The sequence below is a fragment of the Meles meles genome, chromosome 14, assembly GCF_922984935.1.
Source record: "Meles meles chromosome 14, mMelMel3.1 paternal haplotype, whole genome shotgun sequence".
NCBI lineage: Eukaryota > Metazoa > Chordata > Mammalia > Carnivora > Mustelidae > Meles > Meles meles.
Window position 1 is genome coordinate 40,722,602 of NC_060079.1, and position 18,231 is coordinate 40,740,832.

Sequence of the window (18,231 nt, forward strand, 5' to 3'; positions counted from 1 at the left end):
CAGATAGGCTAACAGAAGGATTCTGAGAATGTTGAGCTTTGGCTAGGAAACACTGACAGAATGGTTGAATATGATCAAGGAAGCTCAAAGGTGAAGAAAACATTGATATCTGAAGTTTCCTCCTGGTTCATTGAGACAGATATTTTATAAGTTTTCCTAGGTCTTTTCTAATATGTACCTTCACCACTAAGGTCTTTTAGAAATCATCTCCAGTTGGGCTAATTGACAATCACCACCCAACGGTTTGACGGAGAATATTGGTATGACATGGTACTACAAACAGGCATAAAGCACAAAAAAGAAATTAATTCGATCCACTTAAGTTGTATTCAATGTCTTATTTCAAAGAATCTTACAAGGCAGCTTATACTTAGTTATTCTTCACAGAAATCTGTACTTTAAATTGCTAACCACATTCGTAAATGAGATGGGGAAAATGGTAGGTTCTATAGTGCTTTTTGAAGGATAAAGTCTTGTGGACTAGATGGAGAAATTAGACATAGGCAGGACAGTTGGCTTTGCTAAATTTGAATGCTTAGATGATTCAATGTAAGTATTTTAAAGATAAGCTAAATACCTGTTATTGAAATTACTCTCCTTGCAGTGAATGTTAACTGCTATTTACAAAAAAATCCTGTAAATAAAATGGAATTTTTACTGTCAAAAAATGAAGGATCATAAATTGAAAGCTGTCTCAAAGCAATAGTGTTTTTTAGCACCTGTTTTATGGTTAGCATTGCTCACATTCATTTAGACTCTGAAAATGTTTAGGATCTTATAATTTAACTACAAAATGTGAAGGAAACTGGTTTACCAAATTAATAAGGCAGTGGGGGGTGTGGGGAGTGTGGTGCGGAGGAGGGTGAATGCTGCTTTTCAAAAGGGGGAAAAAACTTTTAAGTAATTTAATTTTTTTAGAATTTAAAATTATTATTCACTTAAATTTTTCTTCCTCTGCCCATCCCACTGTACTTTAAAATATAATCTTTTTCCTGTGAATTTTCTAGAGTTACCTTCTCTGGAGTATTTTTTCTTCATAATAAGATGGAGAATTCAAAATGTATGTGCAGTAATTTTTATATATTAACAATAAAATGTCCTCTCATCATACATTTCACCAGATCTCATAACTTTGAAAAAAAAAGTGTTACATAGTATTGTGTGAAAGATTTACATAACAATTCCCAATGTGCATTTTACATTCCTATTAAACCAAAGCTTCACATTGCCAAGAAAGCACCTTAAGAAAGCTTATTAACACAAAACTATGAATTTGAAATTATTTAAAGTGTATTTGCAAAATAGAAATCAGTACTATTTGTGAAACACAGTGTGGCAGGTTGTTTGTACGTATGTAGAGTCAATGAATATCAGAGTTACATTTTAATTATTCTGAAATCTAAAATTTATGATCTTTCTAAGGGGAGTAACTGGTTTACAGTGCCTATTGCATTTATTTCTTGAATTTTTTAAGTGAAAGTTTCCTTTGAGAGTTATAGGGAATTCCAATTTTCAAACTGGGTGAAAGAAATATGTTATGAAATTCTTTAAATTTACCCATTCTACCCACAGAAAACAATTTCTATTCATTAATTCATATACATTGCAAAGATGATAGTCCTTCAATAATTCTTATATTCTCCTTATTAGCTTTTGATATACTGCATATCTCTGGGTAACACCCTGATCTGTTGTCATGACCTTTGTCTCTCTGGTGGAGGTACGCAGGTAAGAGGTATAGGTGATGAGCTGATAGGAGAAGCAACATATTCATTTCTGTATTTGTGTGGTTCACAGTAGTTTTTCCCCAGCTGGGGAGTAACCTTTTTGGGGATGGAAGAAGACTTACTCTTGTGACTAGCACAATATCTTGCTTGTAAGAAGCATTGGCTGATATGTTTAGCAAATGTGTTTAGTAAATAAATAGTTAATGATAATAGTTTTTAACTTTGTTGAAGATTCAGGATATTGTACCCAAATCTGTAAGAAGGACAATAATCCAAAGTTCCTTTGAGGTAGTGAAGTTTGTGATTTAGTGAGTTCCTAACATTCAGTCATTCTGGGTTTACCTTCATTTACCTTACTACATAGGTAAGCCTGGTCATCTTCATTTTCTTTCTGGTGTTTTTTGTTGTTGTTGTTGTTTGGTTTTTTTTGTTGTTGTTGTTGTTGGTGGTGGTGGTTTTTTTTTTTTTTTGGTTTTTTTTTTTTTTGCTTTTTATTTTTTAGAAGGGGGAGAAGGAGAGAGAGAATCCCAAGCAGGCTCCATGCCCAGTGCAGAGCCCAGTATGGAGCTTGATCGCACATCCCTGAGAGCATGACCTGAGCCAAAATCAGGAGTCTGATGCTTAACTGACTGAGCCACCCAGGTGACCCAATTCATTGTCAAATCAACCACATCCTTTTATCCACCCTTGGACTTACATTTTCTATAATATAAACATGAATTTTGCACAAGTAAATAGTTATTCCTACATTTTAAGTCAAGTTTATTCCTTCTGTATTTCTGTAGGGTTCATAAAATTGTCCTTGATTATTCTCCCTTATTCTCTAATGTTTTAAAGTTTTGTGTTTTCTTACTATTTTCTTGCAATTACCAATCTGTCAAATACATAATTGCATGGCACCTGAGTAGCTCAGTCAGTTAAGCATCTGCCTTTGACTTATAGGGTTCTGAGATCAGAGCTCAGCATCTCTGGGGCTCCCTGCTCAGCAGGGAGTCTGCTTCTCCCTCTGCCCCCACCCGCCACGCTCTCTCTCTCTTACTCATTTTTCTCTCTCAAATCAATAAAATCTTTTAAAAATTACAAAAATGAAAAATACCTAATTGTGTAATTTTCTATATTTTTGTCTTTAATATAAGAGAATAATAGAAAAGATAAGTTATCTTTTTCTTTATCTTTAAACTTTATCTTTAAAATTGTGGGCTTTTTTCTCCCAGTGCATGCAGGGAAAATACATGAATCTCAATAATTAAAATGAATAAATTAGTTTTGATTGACCTCATTTTTAGCTGAGATTTCATCTCAGAGGTTTTTTAATTTTAATTTTTGGTATTGTCTTTGTAAGTATAACACTTTGATTAACTTTCTGATGAAGGTAAAGAGAAAATATATGTTTTAAGGGAAACATTTGAAGGAAAAGTTGGATTTTGTTTTTAGTAAGATTTTGAATTTTTTTTCATTCGTGATTCCTGTTTTTTCTTCTAACCCCTTATATTGTCGAATTTTTTTCTAGGTATTCTATAGCTTAGTTTGTTCAACTGAAAAATGAGAGGGTTGGACTACATTATCTCTGAAATATTGTGGTCTGACAAGTTAAATCAAAGTTCTGGCCCTCATGAGATTTCCAAATGAGAAAGGACATACAAATTCATTGTAAAACGGGGGGGGGGGGGATCAAAGGGCTCAAGAAGTGAATAAGTTCATTAGATTGCTTTGAACATACGGGCCTATAATCTAAAACAGTATCAACTTTATGGATTTTGTAATAAAGATATTGATCCAATGAATTTGAATGAAGAATGAGTAAAAAACTGCTAAGATAATTTCACGACATGCTAGTTAATTCCAAAAACAATAGTAATCGCTAATTTTTGCAGAATACTTCACTTGTGTGAAATATTTTGCAAGAATTGATTTATTTGATTTGCAAAATTTTACGAGGAGATAGAACAAGTTTATCATTTCCACATAGATGAGGATCTTAGGAGGGGCAATTTTTTCAAAGAGAGGACAAATAACTTTTCTTGAAGCTAGGACTGCATACAATACTGTTTTTATATCTTCTATACATTCATTTAGCCTGGATTTGAAACTTCCACCAGTGAGTACTAGATACTGGTAAATTATTCATTCACACAGGATAAACTGAGGCATAAGATACGTTAAATGACTTCTTTCATCTAAAAGTGATGTTAAGCCTCAAGACTTATGTACTTCTTGACTGTAATTACCCATTTCACCTGTCCCTAGTTCCTTGCTCTTGTTCAGAATTACCTGCAACAGACGTATCACTGTTTCTTGATATTTGTCCATTTGAAATCTTGTTGCCTTTTTTCTTAAATTTTTAGTATGACTCTTCTGCCTGTGGAGATGTTTAGTGCAACTACAAACAAAATATTGCAAATGGATAAAATATTCTTCATGAGGTCAACTCCATGTTGGAATATCTACCACATGGGCACAAAATAATGTTTGTTAAATTGAATAGAATAGACAGTCATAAATACGAAATAAACTGGGTAAATTAGTGCCCTTTATAATTCCATCTGTGTCATAAAACCCAAGATTAGAAAGAGGGTTATGGCTCCAGTGCTCTCATTGCTTTTTAATGTTTAGTAAATGAGTTCCCTATCCTTAGCAAATTTGTAAAATAGGCTTGAAAGCCAATTATGAAAATCGTGAATTTTCTGGCTTCTCACATGTGGATTTTTAATTTCTATTGAACTCACAAGTTTATAGCTTTAGTGTATAGCTTTGTCAGCTATAACTTATTTACCTGCTGTATTCCATACTGAAATATATCTCGTTCATATTCCCTTGCTTAAGGCCCAACCTTTCCCTTGAATTATCACTACTACCTGCCATGAGTCTCTAGAATCTTTTTCAACAGAAGCTTCATACATGGCCAAAATGATCTTTTTAAAACACCCATTCCCTGGGATAAAACTGAAAGCTCCAAGTATGACAATGAGTCCCTTCATTATTTGAAGTACACCTACAGCTCCAAGCTCATTGTTCATTCTCTTCATCCCTTCAGCCACAACTATGATTCTTCGATCACGACATGCCCACTTTCGCCTGTGTGCTTATACATTATTCCCTCTTCCTTGAATGCCCTTCTCTCTCCTCTGCCAATTTCCCCTGTCTAAATTTTTCAATTAGACATCACCTCCTTTGAGAGGGCCCCAGTTAGAAATTGGCCGCTTCAGGAAGCTTTCTCCAGTACTTTCTAAGATTGAGTTAGGTCCTGTTCTCTTGACATCCTGGGAGTAGGCATTTTTCCCCCGCGGTGTTTTGAGATTGCTAGGTCTTCTTATTGGCCTTCTGCACCATAATCTAAAGTCATGGGTGTGGGGGGCGCCTTGGTGGCTCAATCGGTTGAGCATCTGTCTTTGGCTCAGGTCATGATCCCAGTATCCTGGGATTGAGCCCCACATCAGGCTCTTTGCTCAGTGGGAAGCCTGCTTCTCCCTCTCCCACTTCCCCTACTTGTGTTCCCTCTCTTGCTATATCTCTCTCTGTCAAATAAATAAATAAAATCTTAAAAAAAAATAAACTCATCAAGGGCCAAATACTTTGTCTTGCTCTCAGTTAAATCCCTGGTAATTAAGAGTACTAAAATAAATACGAATGGAATGAATGAATGAATGTTTGTTTGTTTTAATGATTCCAGTATCTTACTTCTTGACACTAGTGGGTTTAAGGCTTAAAGTTTATCCAATGTTGTTCAATACCCATAAAGCAATACATTCCCAATTTAGGGGCTTATCAGAGAAAAAAAATGCTACTATTTTAAAAACAATTCTGTACAATGACATTTTAAAAATTATTTTAGACTGTATGCATGTATGTATATATTAATCTGAAAAATAGGTATGATCTTTTCTTATCAGATGTAGAGACAACTAGAAAAGACATTATAGGGGTCATTTTTTTTTTGAGAAATTATCAATTTCCAAATTTTTTTCCTGCTTTGAGTCTATTTACCTATTTGTATGACTGTCATTTCTACGTTTTAATAAAGATTTATTTATAATTCATACTGTGAAGGCACATGGGTAAGCAGAGATTGCACATGTCAGCCAAATGGTATTTTGCAGAAATTGACTGCTTTCTTGAAGTGAGCAAATCTACCTTAGAGGGGAGAAAATTCTCAGATATCTATGTCTCTGGCCTCTGTGAACTGAGACTGCCCAATGTGGAGTTGAAAAACACCATATGTTCCACACTGTCTTCCATTCTCCATGGTCATTCCATTCTCCATGGTCAAAGATCAAGACCCAACACTCTTCACTTCTCCAATAAGAGATTAGAACGAGTGTCCATTGACTCAGCAGAGGATTGCATATTTCCTCCTTTTACAGTTGTTAATTGAGACATTTTCTGGGAGCACAAATTGGAATCCTTATGAGGTATCTTACTGGAATCAAGTCAACTTTATACCATCCCTAATATTGTGTCAGTGATGTTTTCCATAACAAGATTATGCATGTTGTTTTCATAAAATTCATAAAGAACACCCAAAACACAAAGGATTTGGATGTTATTTTCATTACATTCGTACTATTAAAATTGTTTTAAAAGAAGAATATTTTTTTTTCCTTTTTAACCGCTATTGATAGAAGCATAACTGCCAAGACAACTTTTTTTTTTTTCTTTAATAGGGTCAGGGAATCTACTCTGAAGACTCAAGTAACGTAAATTGTTTTTTCCCCTGTAGCTGAAATTGCTATGTTGCTTTTAAATTTCCCAATCCAAATTAATGAACAATTTTCTCTGTAGTATGAGAATGGCTTTGGCAGTGCAAAGATCAGAGCAATCTCTTCTTCATTAAATTGGGCAAAGAGGATTCACTGGTTCTCAAACTGTTAAATGGATATCGGGGTTTTTAATGAATGGAACATTTATTTTTGTGCCAGCTCAACTAACAACATTGACATGATTAGCATACATTTTGGCAACTGTTCTAGCACAAGGTGTTAGTAAAAAGGGGCTTTTATCTTTGAGCTTAATTTACTTTAACTTTCCTTGTTATAAATGCTTTTAATGTGAATGAGATGTTTTTGTAAAGGAAATCCTGGCACAAGAGGTTGTTCAGAAATATTCCTTTTTATTAACGTTATAGGCATTTCTCATACTAGAGACAAAGCCTATACCCCCAAACACGTGAACTTTCTTCAAATTTAGAAATAAACAGAATATTTTGTTACTTATACTCATGGTAAAATCACTGCCCTTAAGATTGTTTAAAATTTGAGGTGCTACGTATTTCAGATGTAGTTCTTTTCTTTTAAAAGGGAAAGAAGAAGATATGAAAATGACTAGAGGATGGTTTCCTCCATTGCAATACATTAATTATGAATGAAAAGTTTTGGGGGTTAAATGATCTTAGTTTCTTAGCTCACGTGCCTCTCATACAAAAGAAATTTCCAATAAGAATATATTTCCTTTTTGTAACAAACAGTACTGCTTCTGACTCTTGTTTTATTTATTCAAATTGTCAAACTGAAGAAAGAAAGAAAAATGAGTTAATACAAATTTGAAAAGTCCTGGGTGTTTGCATTCAATTTTTTTTTGCAATGTATGTTTAAAATATATTGAAAGCTATTGTAACACAGCTAACGAGGGATTTGTCAGAGGTATATAGTAAAATGAATGTGTATAGTTGATACAAAGCCAAAATTAATATGCATGTGCACACGCATGGGAATAAATTTTCATCCAAATGCCTGTCAAACATCTAGGCATACTCTCTATTATATACATATAATATATATATATTAGATATATCTATATATGTATATCTCTCCATCTACACATACATTCAATGATTTACCCAATGTTTGAGTAATGAATTAGTTTAATATAAACTTTAGCAAACAGCATATTTACTTTACCCACATTTACCTCTAAAAGCAAACAAATGCCAATAGCAGGCACTTCAGTGAAAGAACAAGCCCATATTCAAATATAAAATGGTAAAAATGAGAAAGAAATTATGAAAATATATACCTTTAATTTGCAGACATATAAACACGTTTGGTACAGTACAGACACATGAGGCCAAAAAAGTAGAATGATCCAGCTTAAGCTAACACATTCCTTGTTTACACAGATATTTTGCTATAGCTCTCATATAAAATAAAATTCCCAGCTCAACACAATGAAGTAAAAGAGATCGATCACTAAGGAACCAGCTTGCTTCATTGTAAAGGATTCAGTAAAAGCTAAGTTATCAAAGAAATCTGCTGCTGGGCTTACAAATAAACTCTTGGACCTAATCCAAAGCCAAAGAAAGGAAGCCAGAAACGGTAGCCAACAAACCCAAACAACAAAAAGATAAGTATAACTTTTATATAAAGGGCCCAACTAAAACAACCAGTAGTGTACACTAGCTCCTAGAATAATTCCGCTTTAATATGATTTTTATTTTCTCAGGTGATAAATGAGTTCAAGCACATAAAAACCTAATATTTAACCCAAGTAAGAAGTACTACCGACAAGTTGTCAGAGCACCAAAATGTCATAAACACCTACGAAGCAACTAAGGGTTGAAACAGGTCTTTGCTCCTGGCTGTTCTCCTTGGACACAATTTCCAGTTACAATGTCTGTAAGGGAGAATATACATATTTCCCCTGTAATAATAGCAAGCGCAGTGATAAAGGGAACAGAAAGCTTTTTGAGTACATGGAGAGCCAAATACTCTTCAGCAGGTCAACTCTGTAACACACACATGGTCATGTTTTCACCCTTGCTAAAAAGAAATTGCGCTTCTTTGTAACACCTTCTCTTTCAAACTATACATGATGTACTTGTGAGGTAATAAACATTCTGTTTACAAATGCATTTCTTTTCTTTCTTATCATACATTGAAGTGCAGTGAAATTCAATTTATTTCAATTTCATATCTCTTAAATGTTAAAAACAATATATTTAAAATATACTCTTTCGTTAATTTCATGTACAACAACTGTCCTGTACAATACCTCAAAACAGTTCCCTGCAAAGGAACAGCTGATGCCCTCTTGTGGTTAAAGGACTTTTTAGACAAAAAGATGCAATGTACCATTTTCTTACCTTATTCTCAGGTTCTATCATTCTGCTTGGTGAATGAAAGCTGCAAATCATGTCCAAGCTTTTTTATACAGTTCTATAGCTGTTAGTACTAATTTTCATTAAAAAATGCTGTACACATTTTATAACCTCTGATTTTAAATTTAAAAACCTGTAAACAGCTTATTTACAATATGGTACAAGTTATAAATTAGTCGTCCTTCATTGGAACTGTCATCTACACACTCTTGTTTAGGTGATGGAAACTACCCAAAGTCAGCTACATCTCTGTGCTATTCCACAATGAAATATCAAATATTAGAAATAGCCATTGGTTTCCTCTCTCTCATATGCAAGTCAATTTTTCCTTTGAGTGGAATTTGTACTTCCAAATTTTCATCTTCCCTGTGATGCTTTTTCCCTCTCCTTAAGCAGATGTATATGCCCATCCCTGTTACAAGTGTGAGAGAACCCAAGCTTATTACAGAGAGAGCAACTAGAGTGGGCACACAGGACACAGACTCGATTTTCCTATGAGTTGGTTCTATTGAGATCTGTGGTTCTTTCTCCTCTATGTTGATTTCTGGTTCCTTTCTTAGAAGACTCTCAATGTAGCTCTCATTACTGACAGTGTCATTGACAAATAAGTTCACCATGACTGTGGAATGGAGAGGTTCTGGATAACCATGGTCGCTCACTTTCACCAGTAAACGATGAAGTCCATAGTCTGTCTGCAGCAATTCCTCTTCCAAAGTAATATTGCCAGTCTTAGGGTCAATCCTAAAGGACTCAGGCCTAGGACCTCTTCTTCCTATGATGCTGTAAGCTATGACAGCATTCATGCCCGTGTCTTTGTCAACAGCATAGACCTCTGTAACTGGGGAGCCAGGGAGAGTAGAAGGCAGTACCAACAGGTAGGACATGTTGGACTGAGGAAATAAAACCAGAGGAGGGTTGTCATTGATATCTAGAAGGAGAATTGTGATTTTTGCAGTTGAAGAGAGGGCAGGCTCACCCCCATCAACAGCTTCGACCCATAAAGTATAGGAGCTTTGCTGCTCTCTGTCCAAAGAGACTTTGGCTCTCAACATGCCCTTTCCTGTGTCTATGACAAAAATATCACTCTGGTTCACCACCGAGAGGGCTACCCATCCATTTCGTCCAGCATCAGCATCTGTGACACTAATTACCCCAATTTCACCATATCCTGGAAAGTTTTCTGGCACAAAAAAGCTGAAGTCCTTGTTGATGAACCTAGGGCTGTTGTCATTTTTATCCAGCACCGTGAGAGCCACAGTGGCAAACGATTCTCTGGGTGGCTTCCCAGAGTCAACAGCTCTGACTGTGTACCTATACTTTTCTTTCTCTTCTCGGTCCAGCTGAGTGGAAACTGTCAGAATTCCTGTGACACTGTCTAAGGAAAAATAGGAGGGAGCGTCAGGTCCCAGGAAATAGGAAACTTGGCCTCTCTCTCCACTATCAGCATCCGTCGCGTACAGCTTAGTCAAAAAGGCATTGGGCGCATTATTTTCTTCAATTGTTAGTTCCAGCAAGGGTTGCAGGAAAATAGGAGAATTGTCATTGTCATCTAAAAGTTGCACTTTAATAATTTTTTTGACATGAAATCCCTCTGAGTTCCAGGCCACCACAACTATTTCATAGAACTGCTGTAGCTCATAGTCCATCAGTTTTGTGGTTTCCAGCAAATACTCATTATTGTACGGTTTGTAGGGTGATAACCTAAATGGTCCTTCACCGTCCAGGTAGCAGTTCACCTTGTATTTACCTTCTGGATCTCTTATGGTGAAGAATGCAATTGGAGTGTTAATGGGCTCCAGTTCTTTCAGGTAAACTATACCGTCTACCTCATTGGCTATATAACGAGGAACAATTTCAGGTGGTCTGAAAATGACTTTGATGATGGTCACCAGGGCCGTGGTCACAGCAGGGATGCAGCCTGGCCCGTTAGCAAGGATGGTGAGCTTGTGCGTTTGCAGAACACTTCCCCCAATCTTACTGAAAAGTTTAATGACTCCGGTGGTTTCATCCAGATGGAATAAATCCTTGGATGCTTGTGGAACTTTCTGGCTGTAAGCGTAGGTGATCTGAGCATTGGTTCCCAAGTCTCTATCCACAGCCTGAACAGCTGCAACCGGTGTGCCCACTGTAGCATTCCCAAACACAGTGACATTGATCTGTGAGTCTGTGAAGAGAGGGCAATTGTCATTAATGTCAGTTATGCCGATGGTGAGGGTGGCGCTGCCCAACAGTGGTGGAGACCCACCATCCTCTGCTATGATGATGCTCACGTACTGGTCCTGGGTCTCCCTATCCAGCAGTCCCATGACAATTAGGTAAGGAGTGCGCTCCCCATTCTCATTCTCCTCCACATCCAGCGTGAACATGCGGTGGTAGTCCAGTAAGCGGTAGGTCTGCACTCCGTTCGTGCCTACATCTGGGTCCATGGCAGGATGCTCTATGGCGAGCCGAGTGTTTATAGGTGCATTTTCTGGAACCCAAACTGAGATTTGGGAAACGGGGAACTGCGGGGCATTGTCATTGATGTCCCGGATAGCGATTTTCACCTTCACAAACCTAAAGTATTCCTGAGGCAGGACCAGCACATCCAAAAGCAAAAGACAAGAGTCAGAGGAAGGGGAGGAGGAGATGGAAATACTGCCGCCCCAGGCAGCTCCTCCACCTCCTTCTAGACACAGGGCCTCCCTGTCGATCTCCTGGGCCGAAGTGTGCAGCTCCCCGGAGCGGTTGTCTAGGGTCACATACTGACCACTCAGTCCCCTGGAAGCCAGGCTGAAGGAGAGAGGGGGGTTCCGCTCAGCCACTGTGCGCTCGGGCAGCTGCGACAGCTGGTCCTGCCTCCCGGCAGCGCGGGGCACCAGCCGCAGGTCCTCCGCCAGGCTGCCGATGAGCACCCCCGCGGGCAGTCCCTCGTTCAGGCTGTACAGAAGCTCCGTGGCCCGGCTGTAACTCGCGAGGCAGTTGAAGGGTCCCACGAAGAGGAAAAACAGAAACAAATGCTGAAAGGGGAGGGGGAGGGGAGAAGGCTCGTTACACACATGCGGGAACACGGAGATTGGAGTCAGAAATCAGGGCCACAAGGTCATATTTGCCCCCATCCCCATTACCAAAGGCAAACCCTCCAGTGAGAGAGGGATGAAGAGGAAAACTTGCTGCAAAGAAGAGATCTATGGGGCAACACTGTTGCCAAAACTTAATTTTTTTCTGTTCACTTTCTACCCTACCCCTCCTTTCCCCAGCTCCCCATCGGCGCCCTTATTCAATTAATAATCGGAATCCCCAGCCATAAAGCATCCCTGGAAACACACGCCAGAGTGGAGAGCACTCAACTCAGGGACTGCGCAACGCCGCAGGGAAACCACCCAGGTAGGTTATGGAGAGGGAGAGGTTGGTAGTGGAGAGGACTGAGCGACGATGGGCAATTCATCATTTATTTCCCATTGAAATGTTTCTACCACTAAGGTTTCCGGTACGCGAAATATGTCACATCCCTTATTATGAGAACACCACCACCGACAATATTAATAACAATTATTATATGGAAAACAGTGACATTTTCCCTTCGGATCTTGTCCCCCCCCCCCCCCCCCCATTAAGTAAACACTTTAGGTCAGAGAAGTAATTTTCATTTTAGCTCTCATCTAGGGTCAAATAGAAAGAATCTGAATCTCCACCTCCTAACAAGCCCTCCCTAGTCTCCCTCCCCTAAGGAAAAAGAAGTAAACGCAGAAAATGCTTATGCAAAAACAATTTGCCATTTACAGTGGGCAGTCCTAGCAGGTGCCGACAGCAGCAGAGAAATCTCCGCACCCCAGTATCTCAAGCGGATCGACCCCTCCCCACACACACATCTGCCTACATTTCTATTTCAGAAACTTACTTTCCCGACCCGAAGACTTGCCTATTTCTTGCTAAAATGAAGACACCTTATGCCAAACTCCCTTTCCCTTCCTCCCCCCCAACCTTCCCGTAAAGTTTGGATTAAGGGAAAGGTTTGAAAACCCATCAAGAGTAGGAACTGCCTCACAGCACTGCAACTTGTCGGGGCTGCAGGGCTCCCGGACCCCAACCCTTACCGGCAGGTTTCTGTGGCTGGTGCTGCTCCTGGGACGACTGAGACGCCCCATATCCAGGCGCGGGTGCCAGATCGCCGGGCGCCAGCTCACTGCCAGGGCCCGGGAGCTGCGCGCATTCCCTCGGCCGCGCATTCCCAGGGAGGCTGCAGTCAGCGCGCTCCTGTCGGGAGGGCGGCAGAAGACACTCCCTCTCTGTTCATGCAAATCGCTGGGGGAACTTCAGCCAATAGTCACTGGCTTGTCAATTACGGACGCGAGCTGATGGCCGGGGGCAGCAAGGCGCGGGGCAGAAGGGCACGGTCATGGTTTCCTTCCCCAGACGCAGCTAAGTTCAGACCCAGCCAGAGGAGCCGAAACGGGGGACTTGGCTCTGAAGACTGCGATGAGGCGCCACCCGGTCGGGCAGTGGAGCGCGTGCCCACCAGCCTCCCTCCTCGCCGCACCAGTCAGAACCCAAGTCCACAGGCTGCGAGCGCGCGAGAGAGGGAGATTAGAATTAATAAATAAGCCTGCATGTATATCTGAATATATAGAGAGAGGTGGTCGGCGCTACAGGGCAGCCACAGGCGCGATCCCAAAACGCTTGCTTTTACCACCAGTTCTTCGGAGAGACTTGCTTCCAGCAGTGTGTGCACAGAGAAAGAAAATCCACTCTTCTCTGCGGAAGGAACTTCAAACTCTTTGTAAGGTGGTTTGAGCCGGAAGAGCAAATAGATGAATTCGGTGAGGGTTTTGACATGCTCTAATTTTTGAATCTACGCTGTTGGTGGTGGCAGGCTTCTGCTAGTTTCCTAGTTGTAGGCGCAAGGGTCTCTGGGTGTCTGCCTTGTGGTCTTACTTTAGAGGCAGTTGTGGCTTCTGGCCAAGGGAAAGAGCCCAGGGGGGAAGTGGAAACAATTGTGTGGTAACTAACACAAGTAGTTATGCCTGTGGCAATTTTAACATAATTCTCAAAGGGGGGCATTTTCTTTTTTCACTGAAGCTTAGGTAAAAAATTGGTTACTTTTCAAAATGTCGCTCTTTTTTCTTTCTCTTGGAATGCTTACTGGGAAAATGGCCCTTTAGAAAGGAATCCTGGAGGGGTGTGGTGCAAAAATGCTTGCATATTTCCTCTGATTCTCACACTAAATAGTCATGTGACCTGTTTCTTCATTTCTAAAATCAGGGCTGGTGAGAGACTCCAATGCATTAAGTCTGTGAAACACTTTTTGATCTGCAGGGTGCCGTAGAAATAATGGAAAAGAACATTGGCCTTTCCCTGAGTAGACATTTCTCTTCATCACTGGGTTTCCAGATAGACTCTGCACTGCCCTGAACATAAAATCCTCCCCACTGCATATTTAGTGACTGAGCCCCAAATAGAAAAATCTTCCTCTTGGGTCACAGAAAGGTCTAACATCCTGTGCTTTCCATAAGAACCACCTTATTTTCCTATTCTACCCTATACTAACTAGAATCTAAATTGGTTGGCTGAACTAATTGTTTCGCTCCTTCCTATTTTCTCTTCATCTCTACGAATTGTAGAGACACAGAGTCCTAAATATTGACAACACACTACATCAAAACACCTGGTGTGTGGAATGGTTGCTTACTGTGCAAATGGGACCATACATGGAGTACACAAAATTCCCTGTAGTATATACCTGGCGTATGATATGGATCTGATTTATAAAATTAGTTCCTTTAGGGTCTTTAGAATGAAATTGGAGCACTGATGAAGAGGTGAACACACAGAGGAACATGTACACATGGCTGTGAAGCCATTATACTGCTGATAAACAAAGCACAGTCAGGGAATTAGGATATGTCTCTTCTTCAGCTGCTAATTCTGCCCTCCAGATGAACTTTTACCATAATTGGTAAATATTTACTGAGGGATCTGCAGTTGAGACATGTCCGACTGTAAAAATCAGTACCAAGCTGCTTCTGAAATGTGTTTATGTCTTCGCATAATACCTACAGCTTCTGGAAGTTTGGGACACATGGACAGAAGCAGGCAAAATGTCGGCAGTGAGCGTACACACAGGTTGGACCCCCCAGTCTGAATGACTTTTATGTCTACACAGACAGCAACCGTGATAGACTGTGTATCCCCCTCACAGTTCATGCCCTCTCCCATAGGTTAAAATCACTCAACTTTTATTTTGGTGGAAATATAGGACTCTCTTTCCTTAGTTTGTTCTTTGTTTACAGTGACAGTACACTAGAGCTGTCATTTATGAAGATAATCCAGTTGAAGTGACATCGTCTCTTTGTAATTATTTTGTTGAGTGTCTTTGGTTTCCCCTGGACTCATAAGCTCTTTCTTTCTCTACTTTGCAGTGGATACTTTCGGCACCGTTTTTCAAGTGTCCCTATACCACACCCCAGCAGAGTTTTGGTGTTCTGACCATATCATCCAGCTGATCTCTATGGAAAAGGTTAGTGCTTCTCCTCCCCTTCATTATGTAGGCAAGAAATTTAACCTATATATTCTAGAATACATAGATCTAGCAATAATTTTTCTAGAGTGTTTCTAGAAAGCATGACCGTATTAACTATAATGTAAGTTGAAACACAGTACTTAAACATTCTGGAGATAACGTTTACAGTGACAATAATAACTCCCATGGCACTGTGATTGCAAAGTTCCTGGATGGAAGTTTGTCATCAAAAGACATCAAGTCATCAAAAGATCTAAGCAGAGGTTTCATGCAGGGTTACATTGTAATTAGGCCTCAGGAAAAAAAAAAAAGTCCAAATACCCTTCTTTCTTCTCTTGCGCCTTTATCCTGGGTACAGTGAAAACATTCCCAAACTCCTGTGCCTGAGGATGGCAGCCCTGTGACCTACCATCTGGTGTGACATATTTCCTTCTAAAGATGATCTGGAGAGCTTCTGTGCTATTCCTCCCTTGAAAATAATACTTCCGTACTTCTCAGATGTCTCAATTGCTCTGGACCTGCTTCCCAGGTGTTTTGTAAAAATTGATCTACAAGAATAGTTAGATTATATGCCACCCAAGCCTATTTTTTCTATAGACAAGGAAAACAATTTGATACAATAGATGGTACACTGAACAGAACCAGGAAATTTGGATTCCATTCTCTGGATTGCTGATAGGTTACTGTGTGACTTTAGGTAAGTAATCACACCTCTCTGTTTCAAATTTCCTATAAATACGCTCCTACATACTACATGGACTTATATGCATTAAGTGGCTTACCTAATATCTGTCATTAACAGACACTAAATAATGATACACAGGTTACTTTGATAAGTATTTACTGCCTGATATCACTGAAAGTTAATAATAATTTTCATTTACTGCAAGTTTCCTCTCCTTGTAGTCTTATCTCTTTATAAAGTGTGAGCATGATTATAAGTGTTCATCAGGATACCATCTTCAAACTTTGTCCATTTATCAAACATACCCTAAAATTTTAAAAATATTTGAAGTACTGTGTTTTCCAGGTAACTTTTATAACTGAGCCATTTAAAGTATTTCAGTAACAGTATGGTATCCACAAGTTTCATGTAATCAATATGAATATACAGATATTTAAACTTATTTTGAACTGTAGTTCTATAAATGTTTTAAGTAATTTAAGGGTGTAAATAAATATAAATTTAGCATATGACCTTATTTTAAGATCACTCCATTTTTACTTGTTAATATATGAAATTAATGATCCTTTTGGATGACTTAGATGTATGTGTGTATATTTATGATACATATTATATATGTAAATGTAAATCATAAAATATAGGAATACAATATACAGTATAATATAAAATAATTATAATATATAATTAAATGTTTTTATACACAACTTTTTTTTAAATATATATATTTTTTAAGATTTTATTTATTTATTTGACAGAGAAATCACAAGTAGGTAGAGAGGCAGGCAGAGAGAGAGGGGTGAAGCAGGCTCCCTGCTGAGCAGAGAGCCTGATGCGAGGCTCGATCCCAGGACCCTGAGATCATGACCTGAGCTGAAGGCAGAGGCTTAACCCACTGAGCCACTCAGGCTCCCCCAAAATATATTCTTTTATAATATAAATTATATGTTTATACACATTACACAATACACATACATAACAAATGCATACACACACACATTCTTTTTCTTATCCAACAATCAAGACTGAGAGATGATCACATTTATAAAATCAATACAACACTCGAAAAATAATAAAATCAACATTTATTAGCAGTTATGTTTTGAACATGCTACTAGGTGCTTTACATGTTTATTTGCTCACTCTTCATAACAGTTTTATAAGGTATTATTATTTCAATTTCTCATCTATAAGTTGTGGGCTTGTCAGTATCTTTGGCCCTGAACCGTGGCCCCCAAAGCACATGTTCTTTCTACTCCGTACACTGTAACAACGTCTTCTCACCTGAATGGATGGATCTAGGGCTTATATACATTTAAATGTATTTCAAGCCAACAAACGTTTATCACTTACCTGTAGCAGGAAAAACATTGGAGGCATAGATTTGCTATATGATGCCTTTTTGAAGTAAAAACTTCGTTAGTCAATTACATGTAAACAGGTATATATACAGAAACACACACTCCTCTGTGTTTGGCCAGCTTTATTCTCCTTACGACTTGTGGGCTGAATATATTATGTGTGTAGATGTATTGTGTGTACATGAAAGCCCTGAAAAGTTCTAAGTAGTTTTATGGATCGCCTCGTTAACCCTCATTTTGTATATTAGTTGAGAGTAAGAGAAGTGCTGCATAACTAATTCAAATCTTAATAGTGTTCCTATTTCTTGGAATAGTAGATCTTGGCCTTGGGATTGGCTCTGATGTTAGAGGATAACTTAGAAAAAGAGCAGTTATTTTCTCACCCTCTATGACTTCCAAAAGCCTTGATCTTAAATGTTGCCCTAAGTACCAGTTAGTTACTTTATATTATTTTATTTTTCCAATTTACAAATATACTTAAGAAACAGTAATGGAGGAGCTCCCCCTCTTTCGTTGGGCAGGTGTTCCGAGACCTCTAGGGGATGCCCTGAAACCCCATGTTGCACTGAAGGCTGTTTCTTCTATACATACATACATACCTATGAGAAAGCTTAATTTATCAGTTAGGTACAAGAAGAGATGAACAAAAACTAACAAGAAAGTAGAACAATTTTAACAACATACTGTAATAAAAGTTATGGGAACGCGGCCTCTCAAAACATCTTACTGTACTGTATACTCACCCTTCTTGTGATGGTGTGAGATGATAAAATGCAGACATGATGAGATGAGGTGGTGGGGGGGGAAGGACGCGGGCTGGCACCGTGACTAACATTAGGCTGTTATTGACCTGACCTGATAATATGTCAGAA

General features: G+C 38.8%; 1 protein-coding gene across 1 annotated transcript; it reads right to left on the reverse strand.

The window, feature by feature from the left end:
- Positions 1–7,505: 7,505 nt before the first annotated feature.
- On the reverse strand, positions 7,506–13,025 carry PCDH20 (protocadherin 20). Its single transcript, XM_046028119.1, has 2 exons — positions 12,894–13,025; positions 7,506–11,816 (listed from the first exon to the last, which is right to left on the reverse strand). The coding sequence occupies exons 1-2, from the start codon at positions 13,023–13,025 to the stop codon at positions 9,090–9,092; spliced, it is 2,859 nt and encodes a 952-aa protein (XP_045884075.1). The 3' UTR covers positions 7,506–9,089.
- Positions 13,026–18,231: the final 5,206 nt, after the last annotated feature.

Bases quoted from the DNA above. Each gene is read 5' to 3' on its own strand.
- PCDH20 (XM_046028119.1), bottom strand. From the start codon at position 13,025: ATGCGCGGCCGAGGGAATGCGCGCAGCTCCCGGGCCCTGGCAGTGAGC. The intron at 11,817-12,893 runs GTAAGGGTTGGG...CTCCCCTTTCAG, and splicing joins CCAGCCACAGAAACCTGCCG to CATTTGTTTCTGTTTTTCCT.